The 19,266-nt window shown below is 37.4% G+C and overlaps 1 protein-coding gene and 2 long non-coding RNA genes across 6 annotated transcripts; 1 reads left to right on the top strand and 2 right to left on the bottom strand.

The window, feature by feature from the left end:
• Positions 1-260: 260 nt before the first annotated feature.
• LOC148854176 (protein IQ-DOMAIN 29-like) lies at positions 261-9,975 on the bottom strand. Of its 4 annotated transcripts, none has more exons than XM_088983450.1 (8): positions 9,914-9,975; positions 9,712-9,751; positions 8,703-8,838; positions 7,074-7,364; positions 6,248-6,451; positions 4,167-4,232; positions 2,040-3,072; positions 261-644 (listed from the first exon to the last, which is right to left on the bottom strand). In XM_088983450.1, the coding sequence occupies exons 3-8, from the start codon at positions 8,790-8,792 to the stop codon at positions 613-615; spliced, it is 1,716 nt and encodes a 571-aa protein (XP_088839576.1). In that variant the 5' UTR covers positions 8,793-8,838; positions 9,712-9,751; positions 9,914-9,975; the 3' UTR covers positions 261-612. The 4 variants fall into 4 exon arrangements, with proteins under 4 accessions (XP_088839576.1, XP_088839577.1, XP_088839578.1 ...); XM_088983451.1 differs by having other exon boundaries at positions 2,046-3,072; XM_088983452.1 differs by lacking the exon at positions 4,167-4,232.
• A 1,888-nt stretch (positions 9,976-11,863) lies between these two features.
• On the top strand, positions 11,864-13,710 carry LOC148854175 (uncharacterized). Its single transcript, XR_016095098.1, has 2 exons — positions 11,864-12,211; positions 13,216-13,710. It is a non-coding gene; the product is annotated as an uncharacterized LOC148854175 (long non-coding RNA).
• Positions 13,711-15,130: 1,420 nt separating this feature from the next.
• Positions 15,131-16,484, bottom strand: LOC148854174 (uncharacterized). Its single transcript, XR_016112312.1, has 4 exons — positions 16,182-16,484; positions 15,940-16,076; positions 15,801-15,864; positions 15,131-15,521 (listed from the first exon to the last, which is right to left on the bottom strand). It is a non-coding gene; the product is annotated as an uncharacterized LOC148854174 (long non-coding RNA).
• Positions 16,485-19,266: the final 2,782 nt, after the last annotated feature.

Below are 19,266 nucleotides of genomic sequence, written 5' to 3'. Positions count from 1 at the left end.
GATGGATTTTGGAATAGCTGGTGCTCTAACCAAGCCAAACTGAATAAAGATAGTTAATGGGATGCTAGAAGCACTCTTGTGAAACAAATTCCAATAAGAAAACTAAACAATGTCCCCGTCCTTCCCGGTGCAACACCCCATCACCAACAAAAACCACATTTCCAAATAAGAAAAAAGACTGCAGAAAGCAGTACTGTCATGGACGTTAGTACATACAACTACCACCATATACAACCCAAACAACAATGTTAAGATTCCAATTTTGAGGGAGAAGCCAAGCCTTTCAACTATCAATTAGGTATGCATTACATGTTCAAGGGCATTAGCAGTCAGCACCTCTATTACATCAGTGGGGACAAAAAGAAACACAAACATGCCTAAATGAAACCAAACCATAAAATAAAGCCCCGTAACTATACCCGCTCAAAACACCCAAAACCCAGTAACACAAGGAGATATGCTTTACGAATACCACACCTGTTATTTCTCCACTCCAATTCCAGGTTTTACAATAGAATTTTACACCATAAGGATAAATGAAAGTATACACCAGTAAGCACTATTACCAACTTAAATAACTTGTCCTTAAAACCGAATATTCCCCAAAATGCATCACCTCCTCCATTCAGCTTGGATGATTTTCTCTGCAACATAACCATATACAGAATGTTAAGTATCATCACCATCTAAGCCTTGTCCAAACTATATGGGGTCAGCCCCATGAATCATGTTCCACCATTCCGTTCAATTCAGGTACCATATCCATTGTTAAATTATGGGCCCTCGAACCATTTTTTGCTATTAACCCGTGTTAAGTATTCCTACTAAAAATTGGAAGAAAACTACGGACGAAGAAAGGTAAGAACACAAAGCAACCGTTGAAGCTAATATAATAGGAAGGAAACCATGGGTATGCAAAATGGAAAGCTGGAAACCACTCAAATCACTGATAAATACATGATAAATACGTTAGAAATGTTCCCGAAGGTTCAGTTTGGTGGGAGTACATGTAGGCTGAGTTGTACATTCTACTTTACATCAAATCCAGATTTACAATGCAAGCAAAGAGCACCAAAATATTTATTATAAGGAATGGTTTAAAACGTGGAGGCATGACACAAGGCATTTCACTATCCTATCCTATAGCACGAGGCAGAAACAAGAACACGAGGTACATGGCTCCTGAGCAAAGACTTTTTAATTAATAAATAATTAAAAAGAATAGCAAATAAACTAAAAAATAGGAAGTTCTCTGTTCTCCCCCGCTCCCCCCCCCCCCAAAAAAAAAAAGTAAAAGAAAAAGAAAAGAATCAGGAAGAAACAAAAAAAAGGGTTGTAATTTCTAAGCATTCCAGTCTGTGGCCCACTCGATGATCCGACCCAACATTTATGAGGAAGAACCCAAATGATTGAGGTCTGTGGTAGATGCGGACGGCTTAGGCCAAAATATTAGTGAGGATCACGCATTGGGTGTATTGGGTGTCAGGTTTGTGTGAGGCTACTCAATGTTATACTCCATTTTGTGATTCAGTGGATTTTTACTCCTCCCCCGCCCATGGACATAGAACAAAGGCTGAACCACATAAATCTGTGTTGTTTTCTTCTTCTCTTCTTTTCTCAGTATCTCTGTGTGCTTCATTTTGTGCCATTCGAACTTGTATGGTTTCTGGGTTTGCAGCCATGAAGGTGGCAACTGGCTTAGTTGGTAAGGTCACTAGGTTGGTTGTAGCAAAGACTTGGCATCAATTCCTGCCTTCACCTGGGTTGGGGGGCAGGGGATGCCCCCCCCGGGCCTAGTTATGTAGCCCATGAAGAGAGAGAGAGAGAGCAGCCACTGTGTACCCAAAAAAAATATAAATCTCTATCCAATCCACTCCTTAGTAATGGCCTTTTTTAATTTCTAGTGCTCGCTTGGAGGTGCACCTCCAGGCATACACCTTTAGTGCTTTCTAATGCACTGATTACTGATTAGAAGCAGAATCCAGAAAGAAACCAAGTTCATGACAAACACAATTCCCGTAAGATTAAATGATTCTTACCATTACCATCTCTAGAAGATAATAGTGATCCGTCACTTCTAACTCCCCCTTTGCCACTTTCTTGAACCAGCCTCTGTGTCCGTGGTGACACCGAACTCAGTTTGCCATTGGTGGAGGATGGCAGAGAATGCCGCCTGGTGAACCCATTCTTCTCAGCCCCATCATGGCCAAACCTTGGGGAACCTTGTGCCCTGAGCTTTGCCTTGGCAGATTCAGTTGTTGCCATATAACTTGGCAATGACGGAGTATTCTGTAAACCATTCTCTGGGTAATCCTGCTTTGCCGGGAAAGAGGCTCTCCTGCTAGTTTTCTGGTTCTCATTGCTAGCTGGGTCCTCTTTAGAGATCAACTCCTCATTTGTCAGATGAGCATTCTCATCTTTCCCATTGCTCTGTAAAAGTTCTAACTCAACCACAGGATGATCATTGTTTAGTACAGAAGTTGGTCCATCTGGTGTCAATGGTTTTGGGCTTGTTTCTACATCCAGCTGTTTGGACTCTGGAACCATTGTATCTTTCTTCATTTTCTCAGCAGATTCTCTCATGCCTTGATCTGAAACCTCAGGAGCCATAGAGCTCGGTGCCTTTCTCACACTGCGCTTTGGCTTTTCATTTTCAACCTCTATGCGATCAGGAACCTCTACCGTGGAGTTCGAAATCTTTCTTAAATTACGTTTAACTTTCTCAACCTCATTCTGTGGATGTTCTTGTACTGCATCTACTGGATGGCTTGTAACTTTCCTCAGGCTGCGTTTAGGCTTTTCAGATTCAGAGTTGGAATTGGTTGGCCCATTGTCAACACTTCCTGAACCAAACCTACGTACACTGCGTTTTTGCCTGCCTGGTTCAGTTTCTGCATTTTGAACATTAACCTGCTTTATCTGCAACTTTGAATCAGCAACCTTCTTGGGCTGTGGAAGCGGTCTCCAAAAACGAAATGATGTCCATCGGTCTAGCCAGTTCCAGGCTGAATTGGGCTCATCTAAACCATACTGGAAATGAAGAGGCATTGCAACAGATGATGAAGCTAGAATCTAGAAGCAATAAAACAAAAATGTCAAGCGTCAAACTAAAAACATGATAGGCACAAGAAAGGAAAACGGACAAAAATAGTATAATGGAAAGTAAAACATAACATTATTACGGTTGTCCAAGTTCAGTTAAACAGGAATACAGTAATTTTGAAATACCAATTAAAGAAAATATAAAACTAAGTCAGGATACAAGAGAGGGATAAAGACTATCCTTCACTTCCCACCAATGCCACACAAATGCAAGACACAAATCCCATCAAGGAGATTTTCTAGGTCAAAATGAACCACATAAGAGAAAACCAATCAAAAGAAATTCATCCAACAGTATGCCACATATTTTTCTGGCTCTGTTAATTACAATGAACCAGAGCATATCTAACTGTAGATGATCTACCAAACATTTTTTCCCTTTGACATATCACATCTCATAAACAGGAAGTTATGAAACCAATTAACCCAAACCCACCTTGTGTTGTGGAATTGCAAATCAGATTAGGGATGTTCAGTGCACCATAATACCATGTATGCTTGTGTTTCACTCTTTTACTATTTCTTTATCGCTCTATTATGGAGTGCCTCAAGAGGGACATTTTGTAATCAGCAGGGATATTTTTGGTGATTTGTATGTGGTCTTAAACCACATATATAAAATGGATTAGTGGCTGTCAACTGGTTAAGATGCAACCATTTCTCCCATTGTTTTCTTTCTACCACTTTTCTTATTCTCTATTGCTAGAACAACTTGGTTTTGAATAATACTGGTTACCGGGCATAGGGAACAGAGTTGAGCTTGCACCTCTACTCATATTCTCCATTGTTAGAACAACTTAGTTTTGATCAATACTGGTTATCAGGAACAAGAAACAGAATTAAGATGACTTCTTAGCATCCCTTGAAAGCAGAAATAGGGGCATCACATAATCATCTTAACATCCATACTTCACCAAAATTTTGAAAGAACCCACATTTCCAAGGGTGGGCCCAGTATCCCACACAAATAATGGACCATGCAGACCATAACTCAACAACAAACGGTCTGGGTTGTCTCATTTAAGAGCACATACTGTTTTAGTATAATCATGGTTGTTGCTTACCTTACAAACAAAAGCATTTTCTGATGGCTTTTCTGTCCATCCAAAAGACTCCAATTGCTTACTATCCTGACGAAAGACAGAGACGTGTTATTGTTAGAAGTGGTGGAAATTGACTAAATATTTTGTGTATCTCTCTAGTAAGTTTGAGATGTTTACACATAGAGAACTACAGGAGCAAAAGAGTGATTCCAAACAAAACTGGTACTTCAAGATTAATGGTGAGTGAAGAGTTTCAAATCAAACTATCATGTTTACAAACTATTGCTGTCAATTGGTCAGGTCTGGTCCAGGCAAGGGTAAACCAGGACCCAACCCAATAAGTAAATGTGCAGAACCAATTACGAACCAGAACTTATGGTGCCTTTAATTAGGACTATCAGATCTGACCCAAGAAGACATTATTATAATTGACAGGTATGCTTTTAACCTATAATTTGACAATAAACCTATTTATTTATTAAATTAACACATTTGGGCATTATAATGTGACAATATTACAAGCACATAATGAGAAGAATAGGTATTTGTCATGCTGAAAGAGAAAAATAGGTAACAGAATGGAGGCATCTTCATAATTTGCCAATAATCAATTGGGGTCTTAATCAATTCAGAACAACCAAAACCAATCCCAATGTTTTAAATGCACCAGTTGCTAAAAAAAAAAGTGCAAGGGGCATCTTGTGCGCAATGGCACAAGGCAAGGCAACACACCTTTCCGATGCAAGGCACAAAAATGGGAAAAAAAAAAGCTAAAATTTTCAAACTGCCAAAAATTCAAAAAATAAGCAAAAATAAAAATATTAAATATAATATTAATTAAAAATATAAACTTAAATTTTAAAACAAATGTTTTAAAAAAACCCATTATCTAAAATTAAAATACATAAACTTAACATGTAAAATATAATTAAAATGAAATTTAAAAAATAGAATCAAGCATAACATATAAAAACATATTCAAGCATGTACAACTCTCAATTTCTTTATTCTTTTCCCAATTGCATTACTTCAAATAGCTAATGTCATGTTAAGCTGAGCATTATGCATTCCTAATTCTACAAACCACTTTTGTACCAAGCCCCTCAAGGCAAGCCAAAACAAGTCTATATCAAGGTCTTAAATTCTTAATCCCTATATTAAAATAAAAATTATAACTTCAATTGTCTTTTAAAAATATCTTTTATTAGGATGAATAAATGAGACCCCATATTTGCTAATGATGCTCATTCATTCATCCTAATAAAAGATATTTTTAAAAGACAAATTATAAAATCTTTTTATGGGGATTAAGAATTTAAGACCCTTTTATGTACTTGTTTGAGCTTGCCTCAAGGGGCTTGGTCATAAGAAAACAGAAAAATGTGCAAATTTTCAAAAGGTATGTGCCTGGGCTGAAGGCTGAAGCAGAAGGTGCACAAGGTGCACGCCTTTTGAAAATGCTGTGCCTGGGGACCAGGCGAGATGCATACCTTAAAAATGCGCCTCACCTGGGTGCCTAGGCACGCCTTTTAAATCACTGACCCAATTATAACTGGACACATAATACAGAAATAATTGGGTTGGTTTGGTTCAGATCTGTTACAAACCACATGCATCATCCATCAGTGTGATTCCCATTGCTATCAACAAGGGAAATGGAGAAAAGCAAATTACCAAGGCTGTTTTGGATTGGGGAAGAAACAGAAAAGCACGATGGAAAGAATTCCTCCTGAATCCTCAGAAAGTCCTCTACTTTGCTGTTTTTTACATCAAGTGGATGGATAATAAGATTAGGAGGGGGACTAGTCATTCTGGAACCCACCTAATCATGGATTGCATCCCACTTTTCCACTTCCGCCCCTTCCCCTCAGAAACAGTCCAAGGTAAAAAGTCATAAACAATAAAAATATCAGTCTTCAACAGAAGTACATGTATAGAATATAGCATGTCTCTTGAAAATTATTGCCATATTCTTTTCTGACCATTCAAATATTACACCTAATGTTTTTACTTGTAAAAGAAGGAAGCAAAAGAAACTTTGCAAAAACGTTTAATTAACCATACAGGACAAGGAAAATAAGAGAGTTCTAATAAAAAATTACCAGAGCCTTTACAAGTCTATATTTTTTATGCACTTTGAGAATGGTATCAGAAAGTCTTGCTCTTCGACCACGAACCAATGCCTGTAACTTTACAACTCCTCGCATACAGTGTAAAGTAGCAAGAGCTTGTCTCCTCACCAAGTGGCCACGAACAAGCGCCTGCAGCCTTATGATACCCCTAAGAGCCCGAAATGCCCGCCGAGCCTTCACAAAAGATGTGTTATAGCACTAGTAAGACCCAACATGGGCAAAGAATCCAAAACAGAAATACACCCAGCAGTATAGAAGATTTACTCCATTAGTAGTATTGACATGTTTAATAGACAAAAGAAGATATCTTCTAACAGATGTAGCACGTGTGAGCAGTTGGTTGATGCTGCACCACGTGGTATGCACATTGACAAGCCATGCATGAATGTAGTTGGAATACACCAGAAGGATTATTCTTGTCATCTGATTTATCTCATTATTCTCAATGTCCAGAAGAGATTTTGAGAAACAGTCCAGGAAAGAGATATCCACAAGTCAAGTGGTTACCATCTCCTGGTGGGGTTAATATTAAGTACAGATGATCTTTACACAATGGGGCCAACCACCCTGTATCCTTTAAATAATAATATCTTATATTACATCATCCTCTATCACAACAGAAACAAAATTGAAGAAATGCACATTGGGAGAAATAATTAGTGGTCAAAAAATCGAATAATAATTGCAGGAATTACAAGTATAAAATTACATGAAAAGAGCTAAGGTCAATGATAACAGGTATAAATGAGATAAAAGCAGCAATACAACATCAATGCTTTTTACAAGAGATGATTACCAAATAGCCCCTAAAAGCAGCCTGTGCCTTTGTAGCAGCTTTCTCCTGCCGGATTCTTTCTGGATCATTTGGTCCACCAGATCCTGTGTTTCTTTCTTGATCTTTATCTTGAGATCCAGGCAATGAAACATCCCCATCATGTGGTAAAACAACACCCTTTTCTGACTCTAAGTTGCCCCCACGTCTATCTATAGTGCCAGGTGCTGGGTGTGAAACCAATGGTGGATCAACAGCTGAATCAGCAATTGGTGACTTAGCAGCAATACAAGCCTCTTTCTCATTTCCAGTTCGCTTCATGAGAACATAAAAATACAGTTAGAAACAACGAGATAGAGATAAGAATAACAACAAACAAATGCCTAACATTGGTTCATTAATATTTGCAAACCAGAACAATCTCCAACAATAGAAATGAAAGGACTTAAAAAATTCTGAAACAATAAAAGAGAGATTCTCAACAAAAACGGGTTTGACTAGTGCAAAGTAAAAGATATCATTACCAACATGCAGCCATCCAATTTCATTCAAAATGTGGCCTCACTACCTGATGGCCCTTAACAAAGCTTGACTTTGGCACATCATTGGTATGGGATTAAAGCACCAGCAGAATGTGGAGCTTAGCACTAGATAAATCTCTAGTTGGCTTGGAAGAAAGTAGTTCACTGAATACAAGTGTAAAATTCATGGAATGTTTCATCAAGGACATCATACTGACCACTATCAAGATGGAAAACAGGAACTGCACAAGTAGTGGCTGGATAGAAAATTCTATATCTCAAAGATAATTAATCCCATCATCCCATGAACAACGTTGTGATACAAGATACAGTTTACATGAATGACCAAAAACTAACGCACAACATCATACAACCACTATTGGGACAGGAAAAGAAGAATTGCACAAGTAGTGGCTGGATAGAAAATTCTATATCTCAAGATATAAACTGTCCTATAGACAACTTTGTGATACAAGTGCAAATTATGCAGACAATATAGTTATATAAATTACCAAAATTAACCTGTATGGTGCTCTCTCAAGTATAATAGAAAATATAGTTAACAAAGTGACAACAGGTGATCCTTAATACCTAGAAATGGTTCTCTAATTCATAAAACACTTCTCAAACTACAGAGCTAACCATGATTTTCGATCCATCGTTGACCCAGACAGTCAGACCATTCAACTGGGAAACGAGCCAGGCAATCAGTTCCATTTCACCCATGAACCGTTCTTTTGCCAAAAACTGTTGACTTGGTCAGCACCCTGCTGATCCAGGCAGTCGAACCATCAACCCATTTGAACCAAACGACAGCTTTTGGTCGTTTTTATTTTAATTATTTTTCATTTTTTTACCTTTTATTCTTTATTTTTTAAAATTGCAACAGGCTGATCCGTTTGGGCAGGACGATCAAACCGCTGACCCAGAAACCAGTGGCCAAAGTGGTTCCAGTTCTGTGCTGGTATTTAAAACATTGGAGACAACAATACTTGCAACAACATGATTCAAAATACTGGTGATAGAACTAACAGTAGTTGCATTAGTAATAATAGTAGCATTAATAAATCATGTTGTCAGGAACAAGATCTTTAAAATTTCAACAGGAAATGCTAGGTTAGGACCAACTTACCGATACCTCCCTTCCTTTTGATAAATTAGATTTGGAAGCTTTCTTCCCAAAGAGTAATGTTTTTAACCATTTTCCTGGAGACTTTCCCATTGCAAGAAGGCAATGATACAGGATCACCAATCCTGACCTTCACACCCTGTACAGTTAGATATGGTTATGGCTTGTATAAAATATAAAAGTAAAAGGCACTCAATCAAGAAAAATCCAATTTTACATCAAAAACCTTAATCCAGTCAGATCTCCCTTACTATATGAATTAAATAATCTCCAAGACAATTACTTCAAAGTTATAACAGATAATAATATTTACACACAAGGACATACAAAAACAAGGCATCAAATATAAAAACAAATTAGCCAACGTAAAAAAAAAAAATATCATGTAAAAAATATCAATAAAATCCCTCAATTAATCCGAAGGATAAGCAAAAATTCTCGGAGCCACTAAAACCTGCTTCCGGCATTCACTATCCATTACAATGACACAGTAAAATATCACGAGAAAGAATTAAAAAAATTAACTCCTTCAACGTTTTCATGGTCCTCGGACCGTCGGACGCATTTGCAATCAGAAACAACCGTCGAAAAGTGATACGGAGAGATCCAGCTAAACTCCAAACAACCAGAACTGAAAACTTACTTGTGGTATGATCTTACTCAACACACTCACAAATCCAAAAATGTCCAGAAAGAATCTAATAGAGACCAAATGAAAAGACAAAACAAAAACACAGTCAAATCCATTATGCTCAGTGAAGAAATTAAACAAATGCAACACCAAAAACATGGAATTTAATAAATCACAGAAGGGAACAGAACTCAACTACTTAATCAAAGAAACAACAAAATAAAACATTCACGGAATGAACCTAAAACAAGGTGAGATCTGCTCGAGGGACGCAACACAAATCTTACAGCAAGCACAGATAATCAACTAAAAGAAAAATGAAATTAAACGGATAAGAGAGACAGAAGAAGTAAAGTAGAGAGCAATAGATCTGGAACTTACTAGACAAATATGCTCCTTCAGAACCCTATATCTACCATTCCTGGACACCATAAACACATAAGAAATCTAGGAAAAAGGAAATGAAAAACAAACAGCAATGTTCATAGATCTGAAGAATCGATTTAGAAATTACAAAAGGAAACAAAACAACATCAAAGAGAAAAGAGAAGACATTGTTTGAGAACGAAGAAGGCTAATGTACCATAAACAACCGTGTAACAGACGAAGAAGAGTAAGAAACCACGGGCCAATCCATTTTCTTCTCCCTTCTCTCTCCTGGCTGAACTCCTTTCCGGTTTCCACTGATGAGTAAACAAAACAAGCAATTTCTGAAAAGGAGGAAAGGAAAAATAAAAATAAATAAATAAATAAAGAAGAAAGGGATCAAGATGGAATAAATGACTGCTTTGGAGTCCAACTGCATTTATTTCGGTTACATGTGTCTTACCTCTTTCTCAGGTATCATTATTTGACGTAAGTAGCCTCCACGTTGGCAGAACTCATAACCACTGCTTCTTTATGTCTTCTCCACTCCGAGAGAGCCAAGAATCCTATGGTAGGTTGTCGGGAGAAGGGTAATATAGGCATTTTGGTAGAAAGTGGTCTGCCGTCAACCGGAATGGAAGAATCAGAAATTAACCACGGGGAAACGCGCTGAAAAAGCTTCTCTGTTTCGGTAAAATAGTCACGAACTGGTCATATATACCCCACCCACCCACCCACCCATAAGGTATAAGTACATAACATGCATAATTACGGAACCACCACCCGAACCCGATGGATTGTCAGCTGAATCCGCATAGGTCCATGGTACGGCACTGACGTGGCACATAATAATTGGCCTAGGGTGACTTTGAGGAATCGGAGTGCCCCAATCCGACGACAAATACCTAGGCCCGCAACGTGTAACGAAGCTTAATGATGAACCGTGGCAAAATAAATGGATCGAAGATCCGAACTTCACAAAATGAAATTCAATTCTCCATTCGATCGAACGGCCGATAGGTTGTGTGTAATTTTGTCGCGACGGAGCAAACGGGACCCGTTCCGTTGGATTTTCCTTTCCAAGGAATTATTAGAATGGGATTATGGGACCACGACCACGACCACGACCACGAGAAATTTTTGTACACTAGACCGTTAGCGCATAAGAAAATGAGATCTGATTGATTCTAACATAGAAGAGAAAGAAACATCTGTTCCGACTTCCGATGGGTGTGCTGGATGGAAGCAGGTATTGGGCGATGGATATACTTTGCTCCATTGGGCCTCGGCGGCTTGGTCCAATTGATGGACTGCTTTCCCAAACCCAAAAATGACGAAGTGATGTTGTATATTAGTGATCTGATTTGGGTTGGATGTAGTATCAGTATCATCCCTCACTCACTAGTATTTGTGTAAATGTACTAATTTTAGTATATGTAAAATGATGGATGGTTCGAAATTCTGAAAGTACACCGCGGATGTAGATGGGTGGTGTAGTGGGGTGGGGCTGGCTCAGGGTTGACAATGAATATTAAAATTTGAAGATATATAGGCCGCTTCTAGACTGCTAGTGCTTGGCACTTTGTAGTTTGTACGCGGCAACACCAGCAGCAGTAGTCGGTGGATGGCTGGAGACAGGATCTCCTGACACAGTGCGTCTCACTCACACCTCACACACACATCATTCCATATATCTCCCGTATTTATGAATTATTATTTAGGGGAGATATTTCTAATGCACAGTGAATGTGCATGTGTGGCGCCTCGGATATGTTCTTCACACGGCGTTTCACATACATCTCACACACACACATACTACTTCACACACATATTAGTTATTATAAGTTATTATTCACTGTAAATGTTTCCAATGCTTAGTGGATGTACCTATGAGGCGCCCATGTAAGAGGAGCAGATCCCGTCTCGTCTACAATTTCGATTTATTCCTCACAGAGCGCGTGTCTCATATCAACAGCTATGCATTGAAAACATCTTTTCATGAATAATGACACAAGTATTGAAAAATGTTCTTAATACACGGTTAAGATGCGCTGTGAGGTTGGTGTGAGATATTTTAATGGATCACTTACTTTCGCCTTTCCAGAATGCTTTTACACCTGGCCGTTGTATCCATGATAACCTCATTATTGCTGCAGAAGCTATTCACGGTTTAAGGAATATGAAGGGCAAAATGGGCTGCTATGCTTTGAAATTAGATCTCTACAAAGCATACAATAGGATGGAATGGAATTTTATCAATTGGGTTCTCAGCCAAGGAGGTTTCTCATCTTCTTTTCGAAACATTATCAGGGGTTGTATCTCCACTGCAAATATGCGTGTTTCTCTAAATGGAGATTTAAGTCCGATAATCCGACCGGGAAGGGGGCTAAGACAAGGGTGCCCTCTCTCCCCTTATCTGTTCAATCATTGTATTGATGTCCTCTCCAGAATGTTGGTGCATCAGTTGGAGCTCGGTCAGCTTTAGGGTCTCAACTTTGGTAGGGGTTCTTGTAAGGTAAATCATCTCCTCTTTGCCGACGACCTTTTGATATTTGGTGGAAGTAACCCCCAGGAAATAAATTGTATCAAAGAGGCATTTGATTCCTTCTTCTGTCATTTCTCGGGCCAAAGATTTAATTTTGGAAAATCATCAATTTTATTTAGTAAAAACTCTCAACGTAGGCTGAGGTCCCTGCTTGCAGGGGTTCTTGGAGTGCAGTTTATGAAACCAAAGGACAAATATTTGGGGGGGTTTCTGCTGTTAAATGCAAGAAGGAGAGAATCTTGGAAATTCTTGATAGATAAAATCGAATCTAAGTTGCACGGATGGAAGGCGAACTGCCTATCTCATGCTGGAAGGGAGGTTCTCATTAAGTTAACAATCAATGCCATACCGGCACTCCATATAACTCTCTATTGGCATTTGCAATTACATCTCAAAGCTTCCCAGGGACTTCTGGTGGGGGAGCATAGGCGAAAAACGAATTTTTTTATCTAAAAGCTTGGAACTCTTTATTAAAGCCCAAGGCCATTGGTGGGCTGGGCTTCAAACGGTTGGAGGTGAAGAATTCTGCAATGTTGATGAGACTTGCTTGGAGATTCCTTACTGATAACCAAAAATTATGGGCCTGGATTCTTACTCCAAAATACTTAAAGAATAACAAGTCTTTCTGGGCAGCCAAGAACCACAACCACTCTTCGTTTATTTGGGGTGCTATGCTGGAGTGTAGACAAGGCTGGTTGGGGGGGGGGGTTTATATTTTTAGAAGTGAATTTTATTTTAAAATTTGACTCTTGTGTATATAAATGTAGGAATGAGTTCTCAATCCACATCCGAAATTAGGTTTTATAAGTGTGGAAAAAAATGCATAATTCGAGTGTGAGATACACCTGCTATTCCATCAAAAATTGTTATACACTTGCCCTAGCAAATTGGTAAGTAGTATTTTGATTTCATTATGTGAAAGATGACGGGTCTAGTTATTTTAGATGTATTGACTTGTGTCTAAATGTATGTAGGTAAATGATACCGATGAGGAGACTCGGAACTCCAATATGAAGTCTTGCAATTTTTTTGAATGGGCAGTTCCTATAAATACTTTAGATGAAGCCACCTCAACAAGTAACAATGTAGTGCATCTGGAAAATCGTATCGAAAAGCTAGAGAAATTAGTTGTTGAAGGGTTGGATGCTTTGGAGGCTTCTCAGAACTTATTTACCAAAGGATTAAAGGCTATGTAGATTTTGACAATAAGTTTTGCAATTGTGTTTATATTTGTCTTGTACATGTATAAGACTTAGTATTTAGGTACAGGTTCTTGTAATACTTTGAACTATGTGTAATATTCCTCTGTAGGGGTAGGATTGAATATGTTGCAGATTGAATCATGGGTAGGATGGAATATGTTGTAGATTGCATGGTCTAGCCACATGATTTCAAAGACAGCAGCTTTTTGCCTCAACTATAATCAAAATTAGGCCAGAAGAAGATATAACTGGCCATTGAATTCCAAAGAATTCCTTTGTCTACCTGAACATAAATTCATATTGAGACTTATTGCAGTTCATATCCATCCCAGTAAATCTATTCTGCATTGAATAAATTGCAGCAATATGATTAAAAAATGTAACTTGCTATTTTTTATCAGTAAAGGTATAACCGGCCATTGAACTCAAAAGAACAGTATCCATAGAAATTCCTTTGTCTAACTGAACAAAAATTCACATTGAGACTCATTGCAATTCATATCCATCCCAGTGAAATTAGTAATTAAAGTTGTAATTATCATGTTCATCAAGAATTAACTAATTCTTTCAACTAAAAAAGAAACTGGGAGGAAAACCTCTGAAGTTATGTTACTTGTGTAACAAATTGACAAACTATAGATGAAGAAAGCAAAAGTTAATATTTGATAGATCCTATCTTATGGATCTTGTCAGAAGTATCATGAATTTATCACTTCTAAGGATGTAGCATGTGGATAAATGAACCAAAATCCATCCAGAGAAGGCAATCATATGGCAATTTCCATCATGAATACTATTTTCCAATATTAATGTAGAGCTTTCCTTTCCACATAAGACTGTCATTTTCCTGTGAAGTAAAAAAGCCAATTCAAGGAGTTGCACAAAGACTATATGGCACTCGTGCTGGTTCACTGGAAACACAGTCTTGCTAGATGAGATGACACCAGCAGCCATGCTGAGCTAGATATCCTCCAATATTAAGGGAGAAAGAAAAGATACAACTGTAGAATACTAATAGTTGTATGTTGCAATTTTGAACCCCTTTCTGCTTTCCAGAACCACCGGAAGAAAATAGTGCAGTCTAATAGTAAATGGTTTCCTTTAGGAAAACTCAAAAATACTCATGGTTGGAAGTTCACCTACAAGAAGAAATTGTTGCAGTCCATTCACTGAACATACTATACATTATGAAACCAAAAACTTGGTTTCGACTACTCCATCCAATACAGAAAATGTCCATTGCCCAATGTTGGTCCCTGCAGAAAGCGGACAATGATGGTCCCAGTATTTTACTATCGCACGAAGGAATGGCCTCTGCAGAAAAAGTTTCAGGATATAATTTGCAGAGATACCATAAGATAAACCATACCAAGTACGGGATGTTTATTTTCTGTGAGGAAAGAGATAGTGATGCTTAGTGAATCTCAAGAAAAGCACAAGCGTGAGATTGAGCAAAAAATGCCACAGGTTAGGTCCAAATCCAGTCCACCTCTCCCACAAATCATCGTCAGGATCAGCATTAGGTAATGGCCTTCTACACTTGGTAAACTCAATAACTTTGTTCAAGTTCTTGTCACATACATACGTACTCATAAACATGCAACATAGAATTCTACTGAACGAAAAAGGAAAAAGAAATGGCAAAAGACAAGAAAGACAATTTCCTTGAGAGTAGGGGAAGAAGAAATTAAAAACCTCAAGTAGCTTTTTTTTTCTTTGATAAATAACCTCAACTAGATTTCGAACTTATAAAGAAGATATATGTGGTTTGGGCTTCATAGTACAATCTACAAATGCAAATATTTGATGGAGTGAAAACTTATGGTGATACACACTACGATCAACCCTATGCTGTAAGTCCCTCCAGTTTTGTATTTTCACTGATCCGTCGCCACGTCTAGAAATCCTTTGAACCATGTTGTCGCTTCTCCCACTAGGTAAATCATCACTGTCTTCTCTTCCCTTACTTTAATAGCTCTTGCCCTTTTATCTTCATCACTTATCCCACTAGGTGAACCACTTGAACCTCCTTTAGTCCTTGATGCAGCCTGGTGGATCGAGAGATAGAATATTCTTATCTATGTTCATCAAACATTTTTCATTAGAGTGCATCAACCAAACTGCTAGAATAGCTCTTAATAGAAAACTAGAGAAAGAGATTGATAGAACATCAAAACAGAAAAAATGTACTGTGTGAAAAAAAAAAAAAAAAAAAAACCCAGCAAATATAACTCCACTTTTCCGATTGTTGGTCTTGACATGGTCCGATCCATAATGGTTCCTCTACATTTACACATGATAGTTACGATTTTTTAATTATGCAAAAAATACATTTTCAGAAATAATTAAAATTTCACCTGGCTCATATGAGATCCACTAGAGATGGTTTGGCTATACACATTTCTGGGTACCTACCTCTACCTACACAAACAATTTCCAACTATAAAGCAATATGATTTTACAAAATATTAAAAAAGAAATACATACACAACTTACTTGTATGGGAAGATTGTTTACAAAAGAGCTAGAATGGTTATACATGGGCCAATGTGGTGCCTGCATAGGTGATGGCATATTGTGAATTTGTTGCCAATTCCAAAGATAAGGAATGGTGCTTCGTGGACCACTTCCATCTGTAATAAATTGAATATTTTCTCCAAAAAAAAGTGAGTGTAAAGCGAATGAGAATAAACAAAGAAAAAAAGAATTGAGAAAAACTTACATTACAGACTACTTACCTCCTGCCGGTATGGTCGTTGGCTGGCGGAACTCGACCGGTGGGTGGATGGAGAAGAATGAGGGCGCCAAAGGTTTCAGGGTTAGGGTTCGAAGTGAATGGAGAAGAAAGGGAGAAGAAACCCCCCTTTAGGCGCGCATGTTTCATTAACGGGGATGCTGAAAACCACGTCAACCTCCCCTTGCACGCGTCTCGCCTGATGCGCGTGTTTCATGACACGCGTCGAGTTCCAATTGTGTGGGACGTATTTGGGGGGCAGATGCGAACCCTACTTTCACAGCCTCGCCTCACGAACAGCTTTTGCAGCTTTTGGGTTCAGCTATAAATTATCCTTTTATTGGCATACGTGCTCAGTTTATTCCGCCTGTTCTTTATGATCTCGGTTTCGAGAATATGAGTTTTTCTATATAGTATTATTATTATATTACGCTATATCCTATATCATAGGATTTGTTTAAGGACAAAATTTAAGAAATAGGCTCATCGAAGGCAGATATAAAATGACGAGGAAATGGAGGCATAGGCTGAGGTGGGTTGTTGGTTTTGATGTGATGACTCAACTTCCAGCCGACACTCTTTCTTTTTCATCTGCGTAAAAAGTTGTTTTTTTCAACCACCCCGATGATTGATGTACCAGGTACATATGGGGGCATTTTTTAAACACATCCCACTTTTGGCTATTTTAGCCGATAAGGGCATCTTTCGAACCCTAATATCAATAAAAATAATCATCTTAATATAATTTTTAAAATAGATTAGCTTTTTTAAAAATATATAAAAAATAACAAAAACACTGTTCATCTTCTTCCTCCTCCAAATCTCTGAATAAATCTCTCTTAAACATAGATCATTACTTTTTTGTTCATCATTATAAAAAGAAATACTGAATATCCATAAGTTCCGATTCACACTTTCACATGCATCGTTTGCCATACTATTTCCCCTCTAATCGGAAAACTCGAAACAGTTGTGAACTAACGACAAAATGTCTCTACTACAAGACTATACAGCTACAGCTCTAAATATAATCGCACAAGAACAAGATTACAAGAAGAAAAATGCTTCTTTTTTTTTCGAGTTTCTTCAAAATTTTCCGATTAATTTTTCTTACAGGAAAAAGTAATCCAAACCCACCACACCAAGCTCCGATTCACACTTTCACATGCATCTTTGCCATACTATTCCCCCTCTGATCGGAAAACTCGAAACAGTTATGAAGTAACGACAAAATGTCTCTACTACAAGACTATACAATTATAGCTCTAAATATAATCGCACAAGAACAAGATTACAAGAAGAAAAATGCTTCGATTTTTTCGAGTTTCTTCAAAATTTTCCGATTAATTTTTCTTACAGGAAAAAGTAATCCAAACCCACCACACCAAGCTCAGCCATGAATCAAACAAGAAAGAGTACAGAAAGAGTGAGGATTGCATAGTAAGAATGGTTCTGGTCTTCTAGATCAGACTATTAAACTGTAGTCTGAAATCTGAACTTCTATTTTCTATGTGGCTATATTGACTGATTTTATTCTGGTATATCTATACTACTTATAAAAGTGCGAATGAGGAGGCATTGGCTTCTATGAATTTTCTTTACTGAAATACCCATCCTCTTGAATTTAGTTCATCTCTACTGAAAGGACAGAAAATGTAATTAAAAGAAGATCATTAAAGACATTCAAGTGCCTCTCATTAAGTCTCACATTTAAGCCATTAAATAAATCACATTCACTCTCATTAAATCCGGCATTTATAATTTTTTTTTTATCATCATTAAATTCTACTAATAAATCCATACACAATAATTATTAATAGAATGGAATTTTATATTTTTAAAATAAATATAGAAATGAAATCATATTTTTTATCTAGGTGGTGGTTAAGTAGTTCACCCATTTGGGTCAATGGATAATTTCATGATGTCATAAATAAATAATACAAATTTAGAAATATAATTAAATACTTTTGTTTACCATCATTAAATTCCACTAATAAATCCATGCACAATAATTATTAATAGTATGAAATTTTATATTTTTAAAATAAACCTAGAAATGAAATCATATTTTTCATCTAAGTCGTGGGTAAGTACTTCAACTATTTGGGTCAAATGGATAATTTCATGATGTCATAAATAAATAATACAGATTTATAAATATAAAAAATACAAAAATATAGAAAAAAATTGAAAAAAAAATTGGACATGATTCTATTATTATATATTTGTCATATTAAAAAATAACTATGATAGAATAGACATAATTTTATGAATGATGGACATCAAATATACAACTTAAAACCGATGGGAAATTAAACCATCTTCTTATCTAGGGGGTGGATTAATGGTTCAACCCTTCAGGTCAAATTGGTTAACTCATGATGTATAATTAAAAATATTTTTTTTTAAATAGAATAGTACAAAAAAATATGAAACAATTTTGGGCACATCTATAATATTATATACTAATAATATAAACAAAAAAAGTATGATAAATAATAATTATTTTATCAATTATATAAATGAAATGCAAAATTTAAAACCAATTTGTAAATGAAACCATTTCCATATCTAGATGGTAGGTAGGTCAATGATCTAACATTCTGGGTCAAATGGATCAATCTATGATGTCATAACTAAGTAACAAATATTAAACACACACACACACATATTGATGCTGCTTGATCCTAGGTGGTGCAAGAACCGAGGTTGTAGTCAAATAATCCTTGCTAGCTGGGCAGAGCCGAGGTGAAAGAATGAAGTCGCGCAACGAGATCTCGAGTCAAGAAATAAGTTGAGGCCCGAGGAGTTGTCCCTAGGTAGGCACTTCGATGCTCAAGTTATTAGAAAGTAGGTTGGGGGTCGGGCCGAGCAATAAGAGCAGTGCTGGTCTAAGCAGAGTGACGGTATGAGAGTTAAGAGATGAATCTTTTACCTTGAGCGAGAGATACCTTTTATAGCCGGAGATCCGTGTCCTGGTTAGATGAGTCTTCCAGGGTTGTCGGGATGAGGTTAACTGTCGAGGTCTTCGGGATAAGACCTAATCCCCAACGGAGTTGTCCTCGTCCTCTCTCCTATCTTGGTCG

This window comes from Nelumbo lutea, chromosome 4 (genome assembly GCF_056320005.1).
Source record: "Nelumbo lutea isolate HS-2025 chromosome 4, American lotus-T2T, whole genome shotgun sequence".
In the NCBI taxonomy this organism is placed as follows: Eukaryota; Viridiplantae; Streptophyta; class Magnoliopsida; order Proteales; family Nelumbonaceae; genus Nelumbo; species Nelumbo lutea.
Note: the sequence above shows the minus strand (reverse complement) of the source record. Positions and strands in the feature narration are given on the sequence as shown.

Bases quoted from the DNA above. Each gene is read 5' to 3' on its own strand.
- LOC148854176 (XM_088983450.1), bottom strand. From the start codon at position 8,792: ATGGGAAAGTCTCCAGGAAAATGGTTAAAAACATTACTCTTTGGGAAG. The intron at 4,233-6,247 runs GTAATTTTTTAT...GTCTTTCGTCAG, and splicing joins ATAGACTTGTAAAGGCTCTG to GATAGTAAGCAATTGGAGTC. The intron at 3,073-4,166 runs GTAAGCAACAAC...TATTGCTTCTAG, and splicing joins AAAATGCTTTTGTTTGTAAG to ATTCTAGCTTCATCATCTGT.